At 40.1% G+C, this 23,585-nt stretch overlaps 2 protein-coding genes across 2 annotated transcripts; both read right to left on the bottom strand.

The window, feature by feature from the left end:
• Window positions 1–359: 359 nt before the first annotated feature.
• Window positions 360–13,502, bottom strand: LOC306976380 (interleukin-6 receptor subunit beta). The gene is made up of 14 exons (XM_079574297.1): window positions 13,451–13,502; window positions 11,826–11,968; window positions 9,531–9,691; window positions 8,652–8,812; window positions 8,274–8,435; window positions 7,083–7,159; window positions 6,402–6,633; window positions 5,075–5,272; window positions 3,292–3,396; window positions 3,048–3,188; window positions 2,295–2,426; window positions 2,137–2,233; window positions 1,957–2,035; window positions 360–996 (listed from the first exon to the last, which is right to left on the bottom strand). Exons 1-14 carry the CDS (start codon window positions 13,497–13,499, stop codon window positions 403–405), a joined length of 2,331 nt encoding a protein of 776 aa, XP_079430423.1. The 5' UTR covers window positions 13,500–13,502; the 3' UTR covers window positions 360–402.
• Window positions 13,503–16,429: 2,927 nt separating this feature from the next.
• Window positions 16,430–22,229, bottom strand: LOC306975589 (sperm microtubule associated protein 2-like). Its single transcript, XM_079573178.1, has 6 exons — window positions 22,136–22,229; window positions 21,866–21,927; window positions 21,722–21,779; window positions 19,881–20,007; window positions 17,730–17,877; window positions 16,430–16,692 (listed from the first exon to the last, which is right to left on the bottom strand). Exons 1-6 carry the CDS (start codon window positions 22,195–22,197, stop codon window positions 16,451–16,453), a joined length of 699 nt encoding a protein of 232 aa, XP_079429304.1. The 5' UTR covers window positions 22,198–22,229; the 3' UTR covers window positions 16,430–16,450.
• Between the last annotated feature and the right edge of the window lie 1,356 nt (window positions 22,230–23,585).

Below are 23,585 nucleotides of genomic sequence, written 5' to 3'. Positions count from 1 at the left end.
ATCCAAACTCTCAATAACTTTACTGAGGACATTTTTTCACAGCACATTTTACAACTTCACAGTAATATAAACACCAATAGCCAGCCTGCTGGTTCACAATCGATATAATTGAATAGCTGCACAACACACAAAGGTCTTTTGGTCTCCTTTTACATCCATCCATCCATCCATCCATCCATCCATCCATAGAACAGATGCCCTAGCCACCTCAGCTGGCTCCTTTCAACGTGGAGCAGCGACTCTACTCCAAACTCCTCCCGGGTAACTGAGCTCTCCTTTTACAATATACCGAAAGTCAAAGCACACTTTAGCACACTTCACATCAATCGATAAAACAATTAAAAAAAAAAAAATCAAGACAACAAAATGGAGCCACAGTTTTTGTGCTGTACAAAAGAAGTGTTACACCGGCAAGTACGGATCACATTGCATTGAACTTTGTGACAGATCCATGAAGTCCATAAAAAGTGAATTGGGGAAGGGTAAACCTGAGAAAGAAGTGTTTTTCTGCATTGGTTCGATTTGAGAGAAAGAGTCCAGAGGTGTGGACGTAAAACTGTTCAGGTTTACATTGTGTAACTGGGAGGCAACACGAAACGATGAACAGGTGAAGTCTTGTTGCTGCATTTGGTAGAAAGGGCCATCTGTGCTGGTGCGACACTGCTCACCGACGCCCTCTTGTGGTTGCTTATTGAGTCTTACATCGGGATAGCTGTGGTGCTGTAGCTCTAATAATGATGCCGATACAGCATTGGAGAAGAGTATATTTGTATAAATGACGGGGCAGGAGTTGAAGTTTGTGTCTGCCATATTAGTTGTCCTGGCGCCTGTCTGGTACTTGGTTCCGCAGTTGAAGGGATTGTAGCATGTTGGAGAGGATGGATAAGAGCACGTTTGTAGATAATTGTCCTGGTTCCATTCAAAGCTTTCAGTTTCTCGAGCGCTGAGCAAAACCACGTCAGAGTATTTGATATCAGGTTTGGGGAACTTCACTCCCTGAAAAAGACACACAAAAAATAGTTTCAATGATTAATAGTTCCAAATAATAACTATTTCTTCCAGTGTTTAAGTGTCTTTATTTTCCTTGCCTCCACCCCTCAGCTAACCAGCTGATGTCAGGTGCTGCACATCAGCGCTGACTGCCACCGTTTCAATGCTACTATGTGCTGTTTGTTTTCTTGTATTTATGCAACTGTGAAGCACTTTGAATTGCCTTGTGTATGAATTGTGCTCTACAAATAAACTTGCCTTGCCTTGCCTTTGCGGTTGAGACTAGTTGTGTGTGGTGTGAAGTGAGTTTTGAATGTGCTATGTGGTTCCTTTAGAGCGTGCGTACGGTTCGATTGCAATCAGGCGTTCACCAGCTGATTTGCGTGGGTTGCCTGCGGTGACTTGGTTCAGTGTTGGCTGAGTCGGCGTCATGTCTTTTGATTTAAAACCAATGCCCAAACCCCAGCAGACCTGCAACCACCTGGTCTTCATCCTTGCCGCCTGAATATCTTTTGTCTGTCGACGGATGTCCCTACTTGGTGGCCTTGGCGTGGCTACAGAGTGTGGTGACCTGGGGTCAACATTCTTTAGTCCTGTTTTTTGGGGGGGCTTATTTTGGGGTTGGTCAATGGTTTTAAAAGAGGGGGTGTTACGGCCTTAAGTTACTTTTTATTTCATTCATACACCTCTCCACGCCACTTTGTCCACACCTGGGAACAGTAAAGTTGCTGTGCAGTCTCCTGGACTTATGGCACATAACATTAAGCCAGAGGTATTGGAGCATAAAATGTTAGCTGCTGCACCAACTCGTTTCCTAAAATATAGGCCTCTGATGCTCTGATGGCCAAAGATAATTTACCTTATGACAAGAGAAATACATTGGCAACACCGCCTTTAATGTTATTCTTACATGCAACATCCACGGCTACAACTATTGTTCTATAGTTATTATATGAAAATATTTACCGTGACTGTTTTAGGGCTCCATTTGGACACGCTACTGTGGGATGGGTCTGGGACTTCTTGACAAAGCGCCCCCTTTACTCTACAAACATTGATTAAACATAATAAATATTACTTTTGCTATAAGTAATTGAGAAGAATGCAATGTTATAAAATAAAGACCAACTAACAAAGATTGCTTACATTTTGTTTTGTGCCACACAGACCATCACGATCAGCAACAGCGAGATGAGAGCAATGGGGAGGAGGACATATAGCACAATACTGTTTTCTTCTGGGCCTGAAAAAAGAAGGCACAAATGTAATTGAATAAGAGTTAAGTTTTATGTCTATTGACTTACCTATGTTGGCAGACTCGTCTGGTCCGATCGGCCCCGCCCCGGCGTCTGTGCTGGCTTGCATCCAAAACTCATAGATACCCGGAGACAACGAGTCAACAGAGTGATGCTCAAGGGTGCCGGGCAAAGGCTTACCTAGAAATTGCATACATATATCTGCCATATTCACAAAGAAAGAACCAGGGTAAAATGCTCCTAGAGGATTTCTACATAATTTCTCCATTAGGGAAAGTTGGGGTCACAATTGTCTTGGCCAAAATAATTGCGATTAACGATATTATCACAATATTTGCCAATGGGTTAAAAAAAACTCTGAAACTGCAGAAATGAAGGGGATTGGGCAGTTACTAAATATTCCTCTTCATTGTCTGCTGTAAATATTGTATTGAGTGAGACATAAAGTAAGTATTTAAAGAAACACTGTGTAACATTTTGGACTATACTGTTGTCATCAATACAAAACATGCAGCTAATGACCAGCTCGACACAGAAAATGCTTTTTCTGCAGTGGGTAGTCAAAGAATGGATTTGGATGAGGAACTTTAGTCACATCTCCATGGAGAAGTACTACAAAAGATACAAGTTACAAAAATATATGACTTCATTCAGTAACTAAGGAACATAATATATAAAGAGATGCTTGAGTCCTACAGTATATAGTCATCTCTCTCTCTTTATTTTGTAAAAGAAGCTTATGGAGACATATGATAAGAGACTCCTGCCCTACAACGAAGTTCACATTAAACTTGATCTTACTTATGGTGGTCTGATCAGTTGTCCGGTAGAAAAGTGTGTAGTTTTGTATAAAACCGCGCCGCTGCTCAACAGGTAAACTCCAGCTGAGCTTCGCAGTAGAGCCTGATGCATGCACACGCACCCGGGGGCCAGCAGAAGGCACTGCACACAAAAACAAAAAACAACCCCCATGAAATTGAGCTCACTTCCCTACAACAGTATCTTGCAACATCTATAATCTGCTTTCAATTAATGTTCACAGGACCTCCTTGACGCGTGTAGACAAACACTGTCGGGCTCCGTCCGCCCCCTTCTTTCCCGTACAGCGCTCTCACAGAAACGGCATAACGTTGGAATGGCTCCACTCCCTCTGTTTAACCACAGGCATTCATGTTACATCAATGAAAAGGACCTGATTACATAAATGTCTAAGAATGCTTTGACTAGTGTCAATTTAAATTTATATATCAATATACATTTTTATATTGTTTATTTTTACCTATTCTCTTGTACAGCACTTTGTGACTTTATCTGTGAAAAGCGCTTTACAATTCTTCAATGGCCCGGTTGTTCAGATCGTTGAGGTTTGGTTTGATTTTTGCTGCTGTGTTTGTTATGTTGGTGAGTTTGGTATGTTTTTTTTAACAGGTTCTGTTGTTATTGTTTTTTCAGATACAGAAACAGAAAGATATTTGCTCTAGCAACGTTGGAAAACATGCCGATTACACTGAAGATGTGGGTTGTTAGAAATGCGAATGTCAAGAATGAGTTTGACCCGTAACAAACTATTTTAACTTTGCTCCATCTTTAGTTTAGTTTAGTTTATTTGAGCAACAGATGCATACAGGTATAGTATACATATAACATACAGAATTCTTTCACAACATAAGAGGTACTAGTGCTTATCAAAGGGAGTAGGAAGAAGTTAGTTATAACTTATAAGGCCCTACCCCTCCTTTCAGACTTAAACAACTGCTCACGGCAAAATCATTTTTAATGTATTTTTAGGCTTTAACCATGAGATCTATGTGACAATTCCAGTCTGTGTCTTGTTGAAATTAAATCAACAAAAGGCTCCTCTTAGCAATCCCAAAACAGTAAAGTAATTAGTTCAAAACATTCCTTTCATTGTTTGTTAATTTAAAAATCGGGTAAAGATTTTCTTTTAGAAATAATGAACACAGAAGTACAGGCCCCTGATCACAGAATGCTCTAAATTGAAACATTCAGGGCCAGATGTTCTGCTTCTAACACATCACTAAACGGGCGTCATCTTGCTGTTGCACTGTTTGACTGCGTCACTGGCGAAAGGGCGTCTCTTAGGCTATATATAAAAAAAAGAAGTTCGACTGAGGCGTGGTTTATTACAGGCAGCAGAGAGGGCTGCTCACCTACAGCAGCCTCACACTCTTTTCCTTGTTTACATCTTCCTTTAGCATTACAGGCTTTTATAAGCTCTATTGTTCAAACTAAGTACTTGAGTCAAACACTGTCAGTGTCCAGTGAACATCAACGCGTGTACATTAACTGCATTAAAGCGATCCAACTAGAAAAAGGTTGTTCAACATAACATCGCCATTGGCAACGGGAGACTGTCCCGCCCAAATAATGAGACAGGTCTGGGGAGCAGCAAGATCTCAAAGTGCGCTCCTCATAAGCACAAAAAGTTACACTATAGTCCATTTTAGAAACACAGGATCAGGCCCTAAGGAAGGGTAAGATTTAGAAATTACAGGTGAAATTTTAATATCGTTAAAAAGTAAATTCATTTCTGTTATTCAACTTAGGCTGTGAAACTAATATGATGAACTCATTACATGCAAAGTGAGATATGTATAGCCTTTATTTGTTTGTGGACTGTAAGCCATAATCATCCAAATTAAAACAAACAAAGGCTTGACATATGTCACATTGCATGTAATGAGTCTATATCATATATTGGTCTCACAGTTTAAAAGTTGAATAACAGAAATAAATGAACTTTTGAACAATATTCTAATTTTCAGTTTCTCCTGATACTGTACAGTTAGAGCTTTTGCTTTATTTACCTGTGATGATAACTGCAGTTGTTGAGCTGTTCACTCGTTCCCAGTGAAGGAGGCTGTTGTTTTTCTGAGTCACAACAGACCACTCCACGATAAACCCGCTCAGGGAGGCAGGAGCTGCAGACGAATGAGCCCATTTTAACTTCAAGCTTGTGTCATCGACTGCAGTGACAGGCAATTGGATCTGGGGGGAAGGTGGATCTGGGGAAAATAATCAAGTTGAAGTTAGAGACGGAGCACATCAAGATATCTCAGACACTCTGCAAACAGTGAAATAGTACAAAAAGAGGTGAGCAATAATCTTAGCAATAATCTTAAGGAAATAAGAATAAATAAAAATAGCATACAAATTAGAACAGACTAAAAAAAGTAGAATATTAAGGTGCAAAGTTTACAGTCCTAGTGCAGGTTGTCAATCAGTGAGATCAAGCATATTAAATGCAAGATGGCCATTTTATTCTCACTACTGCCACTTCAGGTCATACGTGTAACTGCAGCTTCTATATTGAGCTCGTGCATGACTTCAATTCGGACCTGAAGCAACAACTTTTTGAGTGACAGTGCTGAACTGTAGAGGCAGTTGTGGTGAATAGGTTTGGGCTTATTCTACACATTAGGACATTGCTGGAACATGTCGGGGGAGGAAAATACATAATTTTAACATTTTTAAACTCCGTAAAGAATTTAGTGTCTGTTTTTAGGAGAGAGACACAACTGGCTGGTTTAAATGTTGAGTGTGGAAGCATTTTCAGTGTCTTTAAATGCATTCTTCTGAACATCGGCACCTCGACTAATAATTTTGGAGATGCTACCTTTCCACTTTGGGCATAGTACAGCTGGGAAATTAATCAAAAGTTTATTGAAATCGCAATCTCTCAATAATCATCACAGGTCTTTGTTTGACAGAAACAGCATCTAGTTTTGGAGTGTGGAAGAGACAATGGGAGTTTTGTGTATTATATTGTCCAGCATACTGTATTTCTTATATGCCTCCTCAGCAACATTGAAAACAAGATTGTTGAGAGTGAGGCCGATTACGGGGAAGAAATAAAGATGGGACTGACACTGGGAGTGATCTTTATGGATAAATTGTTACAAAACGAGCTAAACAATTCCCGAAACACATTGAACAGTGACGCATTATAACATCGGTGGTAATGTCTGGTAAGTGTTTCAACAGTAAAATGGTGCAACAATTCTTTCCTATGTGAAAATACAATTTTATAGCTGCAACTTCCTACCTGTCTGCACGCCTAAAATACCCATTTGGTTGTTTTCCACAGTGTATTTAGACAGTTATGAGAGTCACCAGGAGTCAGCGAGAACTTACCCTTTTCATATGCTTTGCTGAGCCATATTGATGCTTTTGGTGACGTCCCGGCTGAAGTGGAGGCAGAAATGGAGCAGGAGCAGGGTCCCAAGGGCAGTTTTAAGACACAAGAGGTGTGTGAAATGTCCAAAAAAGTGCAGTTCCCTTTTTCTTGCAAACCTTCTGCATTTTCATCTTCACAGGAAATGTTGTAGAAGAGGATTCTTCCATTGGCCAAATCATGAGGCAAGGGCTGAAAAACACCGCTGAGTATTATTAAAATAAACAAATTTCTATGTTTAGTGTAATAGGTAATTAGCCATCCCTGGTTAAGAGTATTGGTTCTCGTACATACTTACAAAATCAGGCAACAGAAGCAATAGGAAATACTTAAGCTGGTGAAGCAAAGTGCTGACTTAATTGTCTGTTGCAATCAGTCTGTGTCCGTTATGCCCAGACTCTTGATTCACCAAAATCATTTCATGTCTTATGACTTTCTACAGCTTTCGCTTCCTCGTTCATCGAGTGAGTGAATCAATCCTGACAATCTTGTTTAACAACTTTAGGGAGAAATAATCAGTGTAGCGCTAATTGCATGGAGATTATGAGAGTCATAATAATGAAGCTCAAGCGTTATTACACAGGAGTTAATTGCAAAAGTCACAGCATTCATTACAGTTCTCACAGATTGCCTAATATTACCTTCCACAACAGAGAGGTGAGTCTGTAGCTGTCTCTGTTGATCACTTGCCTCCAGAACATCGGTGCAGATGATGGGGCTAAACGTTGAAAAAGAAAGAAATATTTCATTAAATGCACTGCAATGTAATGTACAATATCCAAAATATACAATAAACGTCCACATTAACAGTGATTGCCCTGTATAATAAATAACACCTGGGATGGACTTCAAATATTACTTTATATTTTTTGACATTGACTTCCATTTGACTTCCATATTGTTACATACTTTTATATATCATGCCATAACCTTGCTGTATTTCTATGTGCACATAGAAATGCACTACTGTCTGCACATAATTATTGCACTACTATAAATTTACTATGACGCCTAATGCCTAAAGCTAAATAAAGTACTGGTTCTTCAGCTATAACAAATGCACTAAGTTTGGTTTCTATTTCCATAAAATGCAACAGATAACATTTGATTTTCCTAAACCTCCCTACACTACCCATATCAAGTGTAGCAATCCCTCTGTGACCACTTCTCCATAACCCCTATGTAGAACTAGTCCCTGCAGGACTTGAATGCTTATTTTATTGTCATTGTTCACTTTTTCCTCAGAACTGGTCCGCCTCCAAGTTATCGCTCCACCCTATCTTGTTTGTTTTTAGTAAAAAACACCTGTGCACTTTCATGTGTAACCGCCCTCTGTGAGATCTTGTGGGACACAGTCAGCCTGTGAAGAAGCTATGTGTTTTGTGGTGAAACTGGTGAAACTGGCACATCCTGTAAAAGCAGTGACCTTAAAGATGTTTCATTAGGGCCTCATCTCCTAGTTATCCGGAGTGTTTCTGGAGATATTTTTTTGTAATTCAAGCAGTTCTTATATTTGAGTTTCGTGGTTAGTCTGGCGTTATAAGTGATTTGCCTCAGGTGCACTTTGGAGCGAGTCACACTGTTTTTAATAACGGCTAGCTGATACCATAGAAATGCGCTAGCCTAGCACAAGCCTAGCGCCACGAAACTCTTCAAATATAAGAACTGCATGAATTACAAAAAAAAATCCCTCCAGAAATCAGCAACACACTGGATAACTAGGAAATTAGGCCCTATGTCAAAAATCCTGAAATATCCCTTTAACATTAGATGTGTCCATAATGTTTTGTCTGACCTGTGAACATCAGAGTGAATCTCTTTTTTTGCCTCACCGTCCTCAGTGGTCTTGCCCGGGAAACTGTTGCTCCAGTGGCTCCACGAGCTCGTCCCGCTCTTGTATCGGTGTCGAAGCCTCACGGAGTAGTGCGTGTCCGGGCGGAAAGTACAGGCCACGAAACTGGTGCTTTTCACTGTCACATCACTCACCGTCACGCCTGGCTTGATTGTGAAAAGAAACACAAATGAGTTGCAAAAACAACTGGAGGGCTGAAATGATTAAAGAAGTCCTTCATGTTTAGATGCTGGGAAATACTTAATATTTCGGAGGTGCCGCAAGGGTTAATTCACTTGGATGTGTTTTACAATGTGCTCTTTAAACTGTACATTGATTTTCAAGTAGCAATTGCAATATATCTCCTGCACTAACTTACTTGTCCATCCACTTTGAACTCGATCTGTGACTCCAACTGTCTTGGGATCAGACGGTCTGACATCGGAAACTCCGACAGCTTTTTCACCCAGCTCAGGGTCAAACACTGGGGTTTGCCTTGAACAGAGGTTGCGTTTTCCAATTTCACTGGAGGCAACATAACTGCAAATGTAAAAAGACATAAGTTATGAATAAACACTGATCAAATCCAACTTTATTTACAGAGCGTTCGAGCTGAGATATTGTGACAAATAAACGTTGCTTGGATGCAGCGGGCAGGCGACAGGTACACAAGGTTTATTTTTAGTTCATACATAACCGTGCGTTTATTGACCTTGTTGGCTCTTGATTGTGAGGCCAATTACAAAAATATACAGGGCGATCTGAATCACAGGATGCTGAACAAAGCTGCTCCCCCCCCCCCCCCCTCCCCCCTCTGCATGTGCCTGTGATGTGCTCATGTTCCTTTTTCTCCCAGTTAAAAGACGCTGAAAGTGCTTCCAGTTTACAGTTGTCGCTAGATTTATGTTCCCTCCATATTATCATTATATTCAAGCACAGATCAAATACTTTTCCTTTGACATATATGTAAATATAAAAAGAAATCGTTGAATTTTTGGGTGGGACAAGGTGTCACCACCTGGGAATGCCTCAGGAGGATCCCTGGTGCAGGAGCTGAAGGAGGCGTGCATGGATAGTCCAGGCATGTCTGCTGAGACTGCTGCCTCACGATAAAGCATTCTGAACATTCTTTCCTAAACTTTCTTCACGTCGTCACCCCGACTCATTCTGTGCACCCCCGCAAGTACTACTACAACAGTTTGGGACAGGCTATCAATTAAATCTAATACATGTTGTGATATTGTGAAATGGTTCTTGCCTTCTTTGAGACCCTCCTGGCACCGTGGTTGAGATGAGACATTGCTGCCATGGGGACTGCGAGCGGTGATGGTGATACAGAAGTTCGATAGCACTGTAAACGTGTCGTTCACCGTGCAGCGGGTTTTCGATGTAGTGCAACTCCAGGGTCCATGTTTGTAGCTAAAATAAAGAAATCATCAAACAAAGAAAAGACAGAGAGGTTGCTTAGTTCAATACCTGCCAGTCCACACTTTTATCTCCCCGATAAACATTTCACCCGCTTTATCTCAAGAGTGTACACTGATGTATGAATGAGAGTGTGTGTGAGAAAACGAAGGCCACAACTGTATATGTTTATTTGGTCGGGACAGTGCATGTTAGTGAACACACATGGGTCTCGTGCATGTAAACATGCCACAGCGGATTGTAGCCATGGGCGAATTTGCATCCATTGTCCCCCAGTCTACAGTCTTTGATTTGGATTTTATTCACCAGAAGGTAAAGATTAAAGGTGCTTTATGTAACTTTTTATGTGCAAAAAAGTTTATATTGAAGCGTGGTTCACTTGGCGCCTGTACTTTCCATCACAGTGGTCTCTTGGACGCTCCAGGATCAATTGTGTTTTAGGTTTTCTGGATGGAATGTACATATAACCACGGAGACGGTTCCATCAGCAGTGAAAACCTACAAGAAACCCTTACCAAAAAAACAACAACAATTGATCCTGGAGCGCCCTAGAGACAACCGAGATGAATGTCGCCAAGCTGGGTCACTGAAAGCACCAATAGGCACTACATGTTTTCCAAGACAAAAAGATACATAATGCACTTTTTAGATAGACTCTTTTCTGCTGCTCTTTCTGTAAGAAACACAGATGTCTTGACGTATCTCATGGAAATGTTAAGGCCTCTCCATTGAAACAAAAACTGGAACTAAGTTTACTCAAAGTTCTTCTCTGTATACAAACAGAGATAACGTTGGCATAATTGTTTGCACAAGAGCTTCCAGCCGTGATCTGGGTCAGTGCAACAAACCAGAGATCCTGTATTTTTTAATCTTGGGTTCAACGTTTGTAGATTTTCTGTTTGAATATTTGATCAAAAAAGTAGTTCACAAAATGTTAAACCCGCTGCAGACACAGCTTTATCTGAATATATGACACTTTATGACACGCATGGAAGGAAAGTTTGAATCAACACAGAAAGCGGAAGCACAAGGGGCTGTTTGATACAAGACTACGCAAGTTTAGTTCCCACAGCAAATTTAGAAAGAAGATAAGACAGGAAACGTTTACACTAACCACAAAAATCTGTATGTGTAAAAAGTAATAATATAAAGGTTGCTAATTGCAAATGATGTTTTAAAATAAGGATTTCAATTAAGAAGGTCTTGGTTATGTCAAGGCAAAATCTAAAACTGCAGGTTTACACAGTTTTGAGTAATCCAGTACAAAGTGTGTTCATCACCAGGGCAACACAGATTTTTTTTCATTCAGTCATAAAAGTGAAAACTTGTATTTACTGTTTTACCACGTGTCATTCCCACTGCTTTCTTTTTTTTCTCCAGTTTTCAGTCAATGGCCTATATGCACAGTGTACCCACATGATTTCTTCCTGAACAATAAGATCAGTACTGCACTTCCTGTCCTGTATCTTTTACATTCACGACTGAAGAGATAGCTCAGGATTTTGTAAAAGGGTTAATGATGGACAGTCGCTTCTGTGTTCCCAACATCATGTTCCCTGTGACTCCTGCCCCAAAGGAAAGGCCAGTGCTTGTAAGGTAGGAGCTTTCATAATATAAAATCTAAACAGCCCAATAAAACGTTTTTGCGCAAGCTTGTTTCCTCCTTTTACTCGCTTCCCTTTACCAAATCTTGAGATATCGCTTCATTTGTGTGGGACCCTGCTAGTCGTGAATGTAAAAGATAGGGGAGAGGAAGGACAGCTGCAGATGTTACTGTCCAGGCGGAAATGTGGGGTTCACTGTGCATATAGCCCGTTGGTGGTAAATAAAGATATCTATAATGGGAACAAACCTGACAAATGAGCCAATAGTAGCGATATACTGTATAATCGATATAACTCCAAGGTGTGCTATGTTAAAGAGGTTTGAGAGATAAGAATTAATATGCTCTGAGCTCTTTGCCGTGAGGAAACACAAGTGAAAACAGGAATCTGCACATGGACAGTATAGACAGTGATATGGCTGATGTGTGCCTGTTCCTCTTGAGCAGTTGTTTCCTGCTCTGATCTCACTCTGAAGGACTCACAGCGGGTTGATCAATCTCATCTGGTACAGGAACTATGACTTACTGATCATTCTGCACAGTGAGAGTGTAGTTCTTCGTCTGTGAGTGTCCGGGTTCCCATTCGCAGGTGATATTGATTCGGTGCACAAACACACAGCCAATCAGGACGGGGGCTTTGAGGCCATTGCACATCACTGAGGGCAGCACTGGAAGCACAGAAACATATGAAAAGTTATGTATGATACTAATGCTGCTCTTGAGCCACAGAAAGTCATGGGTCCTGGATCAAGTTAGGCTTTCTGTGCAGAGTTTGGAAAATGCATGAAGGTGCATGCAACAGTTGAAAACCAATAAATAGTAAATGGTCACATTTATATCACGCTTTTCTACCTTCACTGGGCACTCGAAGGCTTTACATCAAGGAACCACTCACATTCACACTCTTATTCACATATGTCAAAGTAAAGGCCCGATTTAATGTGGCCACTTTTTTTTTTTTTCCCTCCAGCCACTAGGGGGCAGCTTAAATTAAAAAAAGGAAAGAAATCCACAGCAGAGGGCACTGACATAATAAGAGATCAGGATATAAACAGCATATTATAGCCACGTGGTAAATGGTCAGTCTGTCCCAGGGCGGCTGTGGCTACAATAGCAACTTACTGCCATCGAATGTGGAGTGAATGAATAATGACTTTATGCAGCCCTTTGAGAAACATGTGACACAGGCTGATGAAGTACAATAGGTGTAAGATGTTATTTATGAGGCCACAGTCCCTGACAATATATGCGCCCCGCGACCCGCCGTGGGAGCTGAGTTTGACACCCCTGCTCCAATTCATACCCCAGTGAAGGCAAGGTGGGTGAAGTGTCTTGCCCACGGACAAAACGACAGTGCATCTGAGGGATTCGAACTGCAGATCGTCCAATCACAAAACAACTTGACAATTTATTGAAAAAAATAATAAAAAATAATAATGTAATAATTTTAGCAGCAAAGCGCTCACAACAATAGAGTTCGAGATGGAAAGTTCCACATTTACTGTTAACGTGGAAGGCCGCCATGTTATGGGTAACTAACTAACTTTATTTACCACAGGCTAACATCGGATAAAATACAATAAATAGAAATTGGAGAAAAGTAGGCAACTCTTTCTGTGTGGAACAACCGCTAGCTGCCACAGGTCACCAACCGCTAGCTGCCACAGGTCTCTAAATACTATATCTAACACACTGCGGTGTCCAAATGTTTTCATGTGAACACAAAACTCTCTCATTTTGCATTTTATAAACCGTAATAGACAAATTGAGAAAATAAACCTGCATTGGATACTGCATTGTGTACCTGAAAGGCAGTACTTTTAAGTACTTATAAGGTTAATAATGTCTATAGATACTTTTTGCCTTTATCCCCAAACATGGTTGATTTCCATAGCAAGACTATGCATATTTAAAAGTCCATCCCAAAGATACAGTTTCAGATATGACACAGTGACGTGCAGATTAGATAAAAAAATGTGCAAGTAAGTAATAACAATAAAACATATGTATTAATCAATAACTTTAAGAAAGAAGAAAAAATATAAATGAATAGAATTTAAACTAAATATAAAAGTGAGCAGTGCATAGAAACAGAAAATGCATTGTTACTGTATATTAGAGGTGATTGTAATTGATAAAGTTACACTTACCCAGAAAAAGCCAGGCAGCCAGTAGACCAGTCCATAGCCTCAGCGCCATCGACAAACGCGTATCACCTTACATTGCAAACTGAAAATAAATACAAATTAGTATGTTCACGTGGCATCATAATTAATACAGCGGCTTAGCAGAGATTCTTTGGTTAAAGGGACTATAGGGAGTTTAAAAATGTTAAAATTACGTATTTTCCTCCCCCTACATGTTCCAGCCATGAACTAATGTGTCCTGCACTGTCACTCAAAAAGGTGTTAATTCGGGTCCGAAGTGCCGTCATGCACGAGCTTAATATAGAAGGTGCAGTTACACATATGGCATGAGGTGGCAGTAGTGAGTATAAAATGGCAAACTTGCATCTAGCCCCTTTAACATAGTTCAGTTTTAGTCATAATTTAGTTTCATTACCTTCATTTTTAAAGGTTTAGTTTTGACACAATTTGCTGAAAGAACAAATGTAATATAGTTTATTAATTGACTTTAAATGGTTTAGTGAAAAACTACAATAATATTATTGGTGGTATATTCAAGACAAATAGTAATGTTTTTTTTTTATAATTGTCATTATGAGTAAGCGTAAATCACTACTTTCTACAACTTTCAAAATTCTGGAGGCTATTTGGCATCTGCAAATCCTAGATGGTGAAAGCAAAAGAAAATAGATATACTTAATCATTTTTGGAAATGGGTTGATTGAGTTGAGTCTCAGTCCACACACAAACTCATGAAGCGATTTTACGTTTAGCAAAATATTTCTACTTCAACTATTTTAAGACGCCACAAGTGTAACTTACGGTGGTTCTTCAAAAAGCGCGTCGTATTTTTGCACACACGCAAAACTGTTCAAAAACAACTCACGCACTTCACAGCATGTATTCCTAAATGAAGTATTGACATCAAAAACATCCGCTTAAAAACATCCACTCTACACACAAAGGACCGACTTGTCTTTTACAAACCCAAAAATACAGTGAATCAAAAAGTACTTGCCTGGAAACTTCACCCGTTTCACCCGTGGTTTGCCAGCTCTGAACAACTCTATCGATTGAGCAACAGTGCGTAAAAGGCGTGGGCTCAAGCCGCCCACGTCACGCCCACCTACCGCAGTTGGGTGTATATAGCCTAACGATGATGAATGGCACGTAGGGTTGCCAGGTCCTATGGCTAAAACCAGTTTGGAGGGGGAAAACAAAGCATTAAGTAATGTGAAAATATTTATATTCATTCATTAAAATCATGGTACTCAAGTAGGAGTCAAAAGTACTATAATAAAGGAAGTATAACTAGGTACTTCAAATAATGACATTGAAAGTGACTTTCTGGACTTATTTTTTCATTTAATTTCATTTATTTATTTATCAGGAAAATGTAGTTACATTATGCTCGTGAGAAAAGATGCTTGTACCAGACTGTAGCTTTTTCAAGCTAATTTCCATCTGTAGTCCTGGGGGACAAAACAAAACAGCAGCTATTATGTATATTTATATTTCAATACATGTAGGCTAATGTTCCAATAGAAGAGCAGTTCACAGGCTATGCAAACACACATTTACATAGTGTTGCATTTAGATAAGGAAATGTATTTGTAGAGTACAATTTATAGTTGTGGGCTTTACAGAACAGGAATGCAATAAAAAGTATAAGCTGGATGAAATGGCATTTAAAAAAGAAATGCTAGTGATAAAAAATATATCTAAAAAATATAATCATAAAAAAATGAAAGTGCAACAATGACAAATAATGAAAGTGCAGATGAGTAGAACATATGCACAACTAAAACACCTGAGTAACTTTGGATAAATTGTACTCCAAAGATTAGTTTTGACGTGCACCCAACCAAATCACCCACTCCATCAAATCTTTATTGCCTCCCAGTCAAATTCCACATTGAGTTTCAAATGTCCTTGTTGTGCCCATACTCCTTAGTGCGCACCCTTTGGTCTTCAGGCCAGGGTCTCCTGCATAAGGCTGTAGCCCCCAGACTCTGGAATGGCTCGTCCCTGTTTCTCAATGAGCTTGACTCTGTGGACTCTTAAAAAGCAGCTGAAGACATTGTTATTTAAGAAAGCATTTTGCTGATGGGGAATTTTCAGTTTTGTAATTGAAAACATGTACAATAGGCCAGGATGAATGATGTATGTGCGTGAATTAATGCTGGTGGTCAGAGGAACTGATGTGTGCAGTCGCTACAGCGTTTCTGTCAGTCTCCTCCAGGTGAAACTGAACACCACCGAGTATGGAGTGAATCATTGTGTCATGTGCAGCGCTTTGTGACTATGTCTGTGAACGGCACTATATAAATAAAGTTCTTCTTCTTATCTATTTTTGATGTTGTTTTAATTCACCCATGTTATGTACAGAGCTTTGTGATTTTTATCTGGAAAAATCTACTTGATCAAAAGTAAATAAGTAAGTGCTTTATTTGTCATTGTACAACCGTACAACGGCATTGTGTTCAGGTGTTAGTCCTGAGCCGTTGCGACTAAGCCGCACTACCCCTGTGGACCAACCTGAGCAGGATGTTTTTGGAGGGAGAGGAAACCATAGCACTCGGAGAAAACCTGGCTTCAGTCTCCTCTGATCCTGGGAAATGGTGGGTTTGTCCCTGTTTCAGAGCGTGGTGTCCTGGACCTGTCACCACCTCCTTCCTCTTCCTCCCGCGCAGCTCCAGACTCTGTTTACTCTTAGATATCACACAGTTGTTTTTCATTTTACTTACTTGGCCTTATTTGTTTAGTATTTGTTTACTTTTTTTTTGTACTTTACCGCACCCAAGACAGGTGTCTGGAAAAATTTACCATGCAAAAATGTGACTATGTAAGCTCGCTAGTATGGCAACCTTAGCAGGAGAAAATGAAACATAAAACTATAGAAACAGAACACAATAGCAATGTACTGAGCACATTTTAATAAATGAGGAAACCCACGTGTCATTGCGTAACACTTGAAGAACATATATTTCCCTCGATGCTGGTAGAACAGGTTATGCACACTCCCTATTGGGAGCTACATTTGCGCGGCAGAGGCAGGCTGAGCTGTCGAACGCGTGCTGAAGCACAGGCAGACCGCGCGGCTCGGCTGATGACATACGGGTTGTATCCTTCATACAAAGGCCTTCTTTCCTTGGGGTTGGACAGCTCCCGCACTCTGGGACTGGCCACCGCCTTTTGGGCCGATGTGGGGACGGGCCAGCACACCTCACGCTCCCCCACGAACTTAGGGTGGTTATTTTTTGGGGCTGAAAAAAGGAAAATGAATTTACGTGAAACATAATTTAATTAATCATCACTCTTAATCAGGCTGGAAAATCCTATTCTTTCTTGTCTTTATAATCACTTCTCCAGCGTGAGGTGCCAAGGTCGTGTTGCGTCAAATGCGCTTTCGCGGTGGCAGGACAAAAACTCTGAAATATTTTGCTCCTCGAATTACCATTATTTCTCATCTCTGACAGGACCTTAAACGAGTGATTTGACTGTGCACTTTTCAACCTTGAGACACATGACAGACAAATTAGATGAAAGATTTGAATCCGTATACATCCTTTGGCGGTTAACACTCAATCAGGAGATTACGAAAGCTTTGGTAGGGAAACTATTTTCCTCTAGGGCAGGACAAAGGAGGTGGAAAATTTAAATGTCTTGCATATAGGCAAAACAAGCTCCAAAGTAAAACCCCAGTTTTGAAAGTCTTATTTTTGTCCTCCTTTGTGTTCCTTTGTTGATCTCAGTTTGTCTTGAAGTTATAAAGAGACAGAAAAGAAAAGAGAAATGTTCTGCTGCACTGATGACAAGATTAAGAAAACATGGCCACTTACCAAGTGGCCTTAACCAAGCGCATTTTCTCCAATTCAGCTTTACCCAAATCTAAAACCTTCTCAACTTTTTGCTGCACTTATGTCACATTTTTGAAGCGTTTTGTCATGTTTTCGTCTCTTTTTTGTTGTGTTTCCATCACTTTTTTTCCTTTCTTTTTTGACGCTTTTTTGTCATGTTTTCGTCACTTTTTTCTCACTCTTTTGTGGCTTTTTTGTGGCTTTTCCATCACTTTTTAGTTGTGTTTTTGTCGCTTGTTTACTGTGTTATTGTTGCTTTTCCGGCACGTTTTTGTTGCTCTTTTGTTGCGTTTTCATCCTCGTTTTCATTGTATTTTCACACTTTTTTTCAAGAAGCTTTTAGATTTGGGTAAAGCCAAACTGGACAAAATGAGCTCGGTTCAGGTGGGGATTAAGAGGTTAAAGCGGCTGTATAAAATGAAGATAAAAATGTCCTTACTTACTGGCGAGCAGCTCTATATGCGCGGAGGCTCGGAAGGGCATGTGGGGTCTGGTCCTGGGAGCAGAGCCGTCCTGAAGGGGCCTCGTCTTGGGCTGAGCGAGCTGACAGAGCCGGGCTGTGGCTATGGCTGTCTGTGTAGCTCGGTTTAACTAAACAAGACAAGAAAAAAAATTAACATTATGTGGGGAAAGGTTTGATGAATACATTTAAGTTAGATTGACATTGAGACAGATTAAGATGGACATTAAAATTACTGACCAAATAGGAAGTCACCTCAAGGAATCACCCAAAACAAAACTTGATTAATTATACTTTAAAATACTTTTGTGTCCCTTTGTATTGGTATTTCCCTTGTTTTTAACTGATCAAAAAAAATAATATGTGAATTGAATTGATTGCATAGAAAAAGACTCACATAGCTCCAGAAATCAATGGGTTTGAAGTAGTTTAAAGGGACTATACGGAGTTTAAAAATGTCAAAACCAAGTATTTTCATCGCTATCGTACATGTTCCTAATGTGTAGAATGAGCTCAGACCTGTTCACCACAACTGCCTCTAAAATCCTGCACTGTCACTCAAAGAGGTGTTAATTCGGGTCCGAAGTGCCGTCATGCACAAGCTTAAAGGAATAGGCCACCGTTTTTACATACTGAGATATGTTCTTACCTTAGCTTTGACGAGTTCTTTAGGACCTGTCTTCCCCCGTGCCTTCTATAACGTAAACACAGCGCAGACGGCGTTAGCATTTAGCCTCTCCCCCTCTCCACTATAGCTCCAAAACAGGTCAAGATAGAAGCTACCAAGCTCTTCCCTATTTAAATATGGTTACGTGAAGTGTTACACTACAAAGTATAATTACACAAAATTAAACAATGTGGATTGTCTAAGCGGATAAAAGGGGGAACTATATTGTAAGGCGTAATAATACCAGGAGTAGTTCGAAATCCGCGCAGTAATCTTCACTTTACTGTGCGGATGCCAAACTACTCCTGGTATTACTACACCTTACAATATAGTCCCCAATATAGTGCAATTATACTTTGTAGTGTAACACTTCACGTAACCATATTAAAATAGGGAAAACGTGGAAGAGCTTGGTAGCTTCTATCTTGACCTGTTTTGGAGCTATAGAGGAGAGAGGGAGAGGCTAAATGCTAACGCCGTCTGCGCTGTGTTTACGTGATAGAAGGCACGGGGGAAGACCAGACAGGTCCTAAAGAACTCGTCAAAGCTAAGGTAAGAACATATCTCAGTATGTAACAACAGTGGCCTATTCCTTTAATAACGAAGCTGCAGTTACGCATAAGACCTGAGGTGGCAGAAGTGAGCATAAAATGACGAACTTGCATCTAGCCCTTTTAAGGCTAAAATTGTTGATTATCAAAGCAAGAGATTACTTGTAATTAACCTCTTTTCTCCAGTTTTATGTACTGGAGTTTACAGCCTATTGGCCAGGTCAGCCTCTTTTGAAAGCTAAGACCGCTGTGATTTTTATGTTGCATCGTTGCTGTGATTGTGTCACATTTTTGTCTTGTATTTTTTGTAGTGTTTTTCTTTTTTTGTCGCTTTCTTCATCACTTTTTTTCCTTGCCTTGTGATCCTTTTTAGTCGTGATGTTGGTGCTTTTTTTATTGTGTTATTGTGGCTTTTCCGGCACATTTTTGTCGCTCTTTTGTGGCTTTTTTGTCACTTTTTTGTTGCATTTTCATCCTCGTTTTCGTCACTATTTTGACACTTTGTTCAAGAAGCTTTTAGATTTGGGTGATGCCAAACTGGAGAAAATGTGCTTGGTTCAGTGCTGCAGGGAAGTATCCAGGCTGACACAAACTTCATGGTAAATCTTCATTGATAAATATGCTTGTTTATTTGGTCAGGACGGTGCATTTTAATGAACACACATGGGACTCATGCATTTAAACATGGCACACTCATTCATCCTGATTTTGTAAATGTTTTAGTGGTAGGAGAACCCGGTGTACCCGGAGTAAACCTACGCAGACACGTGGAGAACATGCAAACTTCACACAGAAATCCGACCGGGGATTGAACTCATGCTACACATCTAAAGCGTCCTGAGAGCTAACCGCTGCGCCACCATGCTGCCTGGTAACTGGTAATTTGGGTAAAATGGGCATTGTCTGCAGCACTTACAGGGGTTAGCAGAGGGCGCTCAGGCTGCCACTCAGCCGCAGGGAGCCGGGGAAGAGCCAGGCGGCAGAGGCGCTGCGATGGAACAGCCTTTAGAGCCCACTCACTCACTTTCCACTCCGGACACAGTCTGAGACAAAACGGATCAATACAAAGCAGAATAAATAAAATACAAAACACATTGATTTATGCCATGGGTCGAAGTGAGAATCCCCCTCATTGAAAAACTTTATTTGCTCCTGAAATTGACATGCCTAACACTACAGGATTAATTTATATGTAAGTAAGTGTTTTATTTGTCATTGTAAAAACAACAAATTGTGTTCAGGTGTTTGTCCTGAGCCGCTGCAACTGAGCCGCACCGCCAATGTGGGCCGATTTGACCAGCATGTTTTTGGAGGTCGAGGAAACCGTAGCACCTGGAGGAAACCTGGCTGGCTGCCTTTAGTCTCCTCTGATCCTCTGAAATGGTGCAGCGCCTCCTGGGTTTGTCCCTGTTTCAGAGCGTGGTGTCCTGCACTGGTCAGCTCATCCACCTCCTCCTTCCTCTTCCTCCTGTGCATCTCCCCTGCTCCACAACAAGACTTTCACCATCTTCTGGGAAGAGCATACTTTTTATTCATTTATTTACATTATTTTTCTGATAGTTACTGTATTGTTGATGAATTCTCAAAACATACTACACAATGTGAGTGTTGTTTAAATGTGCATGTTTTGTTATTCAACCAGACAGCAGAATTTTGGGTTGCCAGATCTTATGGCTAAAACCAGTATGCATTAAGCCTTCTGTCTCTGATGCTAATGCTTGTTATCAAAATCCCTGGCAATCACTGGCAAGTCCACACGGAGATAAAAGTACAAGCAATACCACTGGTTGATTTGTAGCTATGGCACCAATTTTAAACCACAAAGTGCACATATTGTATCCTAGTTACTATTAAAACTGTATCTTCCTGATAAAGAAACACTATTTTAATACAGTTTTGGGGCCTCAGTCTGACGTTTGAAGAAAGATAGTTATCCTCCATGCCACGGAGGTTTGCCATTGCATGATGGAACACACTGTGCTTTAGGAAGGAAGTGGCCAGAAAGGAAGATTAGACATCAGGCGCAGAAACATGAAGAGCAAAAGTTTCTTAGACGCTCTGAGACGCTTTTATTATATTTTTGAAAAATTTAGCCCCCCAAAAAAACATATCCTTCTGTCAGCAAGTCTTCATGTTGACCAGTGTTGGGCAAGTTACTAAAACATTTCAATATATTCTATATTATTGATTACAGCTTTTAAAATGTAGTATGTTTGTGTTACATATTACTGTTTCATCAAGCCACAGAGCAAAAGTGCAGTGAGAGATTTCCTTTTCCTTCGCTTTCCCCCCTCTCGTGTCTTGTTTTATTTTGACGACATAAACTACAGACTGCAGATCTTATACACCAGCGTCCAACTTGATGCTGCATTTTATTTTATTTACATTTAGATTCACCTGCAACTAAAATTACCTGAAATGTGAAAATAGTAATAATAATATAATAACATATTTTTGTAACTCGCTTTTTTGTAATACGCTACCCCCAACACTGGTGTTGACATAATGGAGAACAATGTAAAGTTTGACTCATTTTGAATCATTGAGCTGATTTCATACATTTTTGGGATTTTAATAAATTGAAACAGTGATGTTAAGGCCCAAAGCCACAGGGATATGCTCTGTCCCATCCCTCACATTGAAGAGACTGAAAATGAGTGACACATTTGTTTCAGAAGGCATCATACCCCATTGCAAGAAGGTGCATGGCAAGTCCATACATCACAGAGTAAAGGCGAAGTGGATTTGAATATTTACGTGACACGTGCGTTGATCTTTTTACTCCGGGAAAGCTCCAACCAACGCGGGGTTAAGTCTACAAACAAAAATTGGCTTTGAGCAAAGAAAACGCAGGATAAACAAAGCAACATGCTCAAAAAAAATGATGGAAGGTGTGCATACCAATTTTTGTGATGTCTCCTTTCGTTTCTGGAGGCAACTTATCGAGCCAGTAAACCGAGCGACTTGAAATAGAAAACACTTCATCAGAGGTGGGTAGAGCAGGGAAAATATTCACTCAAGCAAGAGTAACAAGCACCTAAAAATAATTATGTTCAAAAAGTCTAGATTACAAGAACAATTTTAAAAAGTACTTGAGTAAATATAACTGATAACTGCCCAAAGACACACAGTTGTTTTTGAAGTGGTTGTATAATAATTGTTAAATTTTACCGGTCTGGGAATCGAAGCCTGTTCGGTTTGGGTTGAGCGAGTTGCTGGATTCGCTTTGCCATGGAGTCCGATCCAGAAAAGAACAGTGTAAACACTTCCTACCATAAGATACATAGGATAATTATTAATTAATATCTGGAACAGTCCTCATGAGGATGTGAGACAGGCCTCGACTCTGACAATACACATCCAGGCTGAAAGCAGTTCTTTTTACCCGTGCATTTGACAACTGAAAGCACTGTTTCTTTTACTGTAATTATATAGATTTATAAATTCATTTTATCTGCCTACTTGTCTGTGAACTACTTTGAATTACCTTGAGCTCTGCAAATAAACGTGCCTTGCGTAGTGTCACTTTGGGAAAACAAAACATTAGATATTGCAATTGTGTGCGTGATTGGATTAGGGATTTTTGTAAGAAGGAAAAAAGTTCACAGCACATTTTCAATATGTCTGGAGCAATTTATTTATTATTAACTGTACTGCCCTACTTCACACAATAATATATGAGGTGGTAATATTTGGAAACCACTGTCTATTACTATTTTAGTTGAGCAATTGTCACTTGATAGCCAACAGCAACATGAAGTGAAACAGGGCAAGTCCAACAAGACATGACTTGCTGCCGTTCTATTCTTTGCTCGCACAGCCATTCATGAAAAAATAAAAGTAACTGTATTTAAAAGGAAGGTGCATGATTAAAGTAATTCATTTTGAGCCCTTACCTGTGCCTTGACACCTGACCAGAGAGCTGAGACCTGCCTGTTGCCATGGAGTCAGGTGACGCCAAAGATCCTCTCTGTTTGGGGCAGGACGAGATGCTCCTGTTGGCTGCACAACGGGCCTTTTGGATGAGCTGTAATAACATACAGTTGCATAATGGATTTGTTGATGTGTTCCAGGTAGGCTTATTGTTTTGTTGATTTGTCTGGAACAGCGCAAATGAATGAGACCTGTGCTTCCCGAGGTCGGGTAATCTCAAGCAGAGAATGTTTCGTCCCTTTTCATATCCTGTAATTAATGCAGTGAGTCAAAGTGTGCTGCCAGTAAACTAACAAAGGTTATTACTGCAGCACGTCCCAAACATTCTCCCTGTGGTCAAGATCAGGACACTGTAGCGACCAGTCCATTTGTGAAAAATCATGTCTCTACTGAACCACTCGCTCACATTTTTAACACAATGCATCCTGGCTTTGCATCTTGGAAGAAATAAAAATCTATTGATATAATCTTCCAGTAATTCAGTATAGGTCAGCTGACCTCACATGTTTGAACATGTGAACAGAAACCAATATGAACAGATCTGACAAACTGCAGCAGCCCCAGATACAGGCAGAGTTGGGAAAGTTGCTAAAAAATGTTAATATATTCTATTTTAGTGATTACAGCTATAAACATGTAATGTTTTTATTACATATTACGGTTTCTAAAATGTAGCTTGTGAGTTACA

The sequence above is a fragment of the Gobius niger genome (genome assembly GCF_951799975.1).
Source record: "Gobius niger genome assembly, chromosome: 16".
Lineage (NCBI taxonomy): Eukaryota > Metazoa > Chordata > Actinopteri > Gobiiformes > Gobiidae > Gobius > Gobius niger.
The sequence above is the reverse complement of the archived record's forward strand: the minus strand, read 5'-3'. Positions and strand labels throughout refer to the sequence as shown.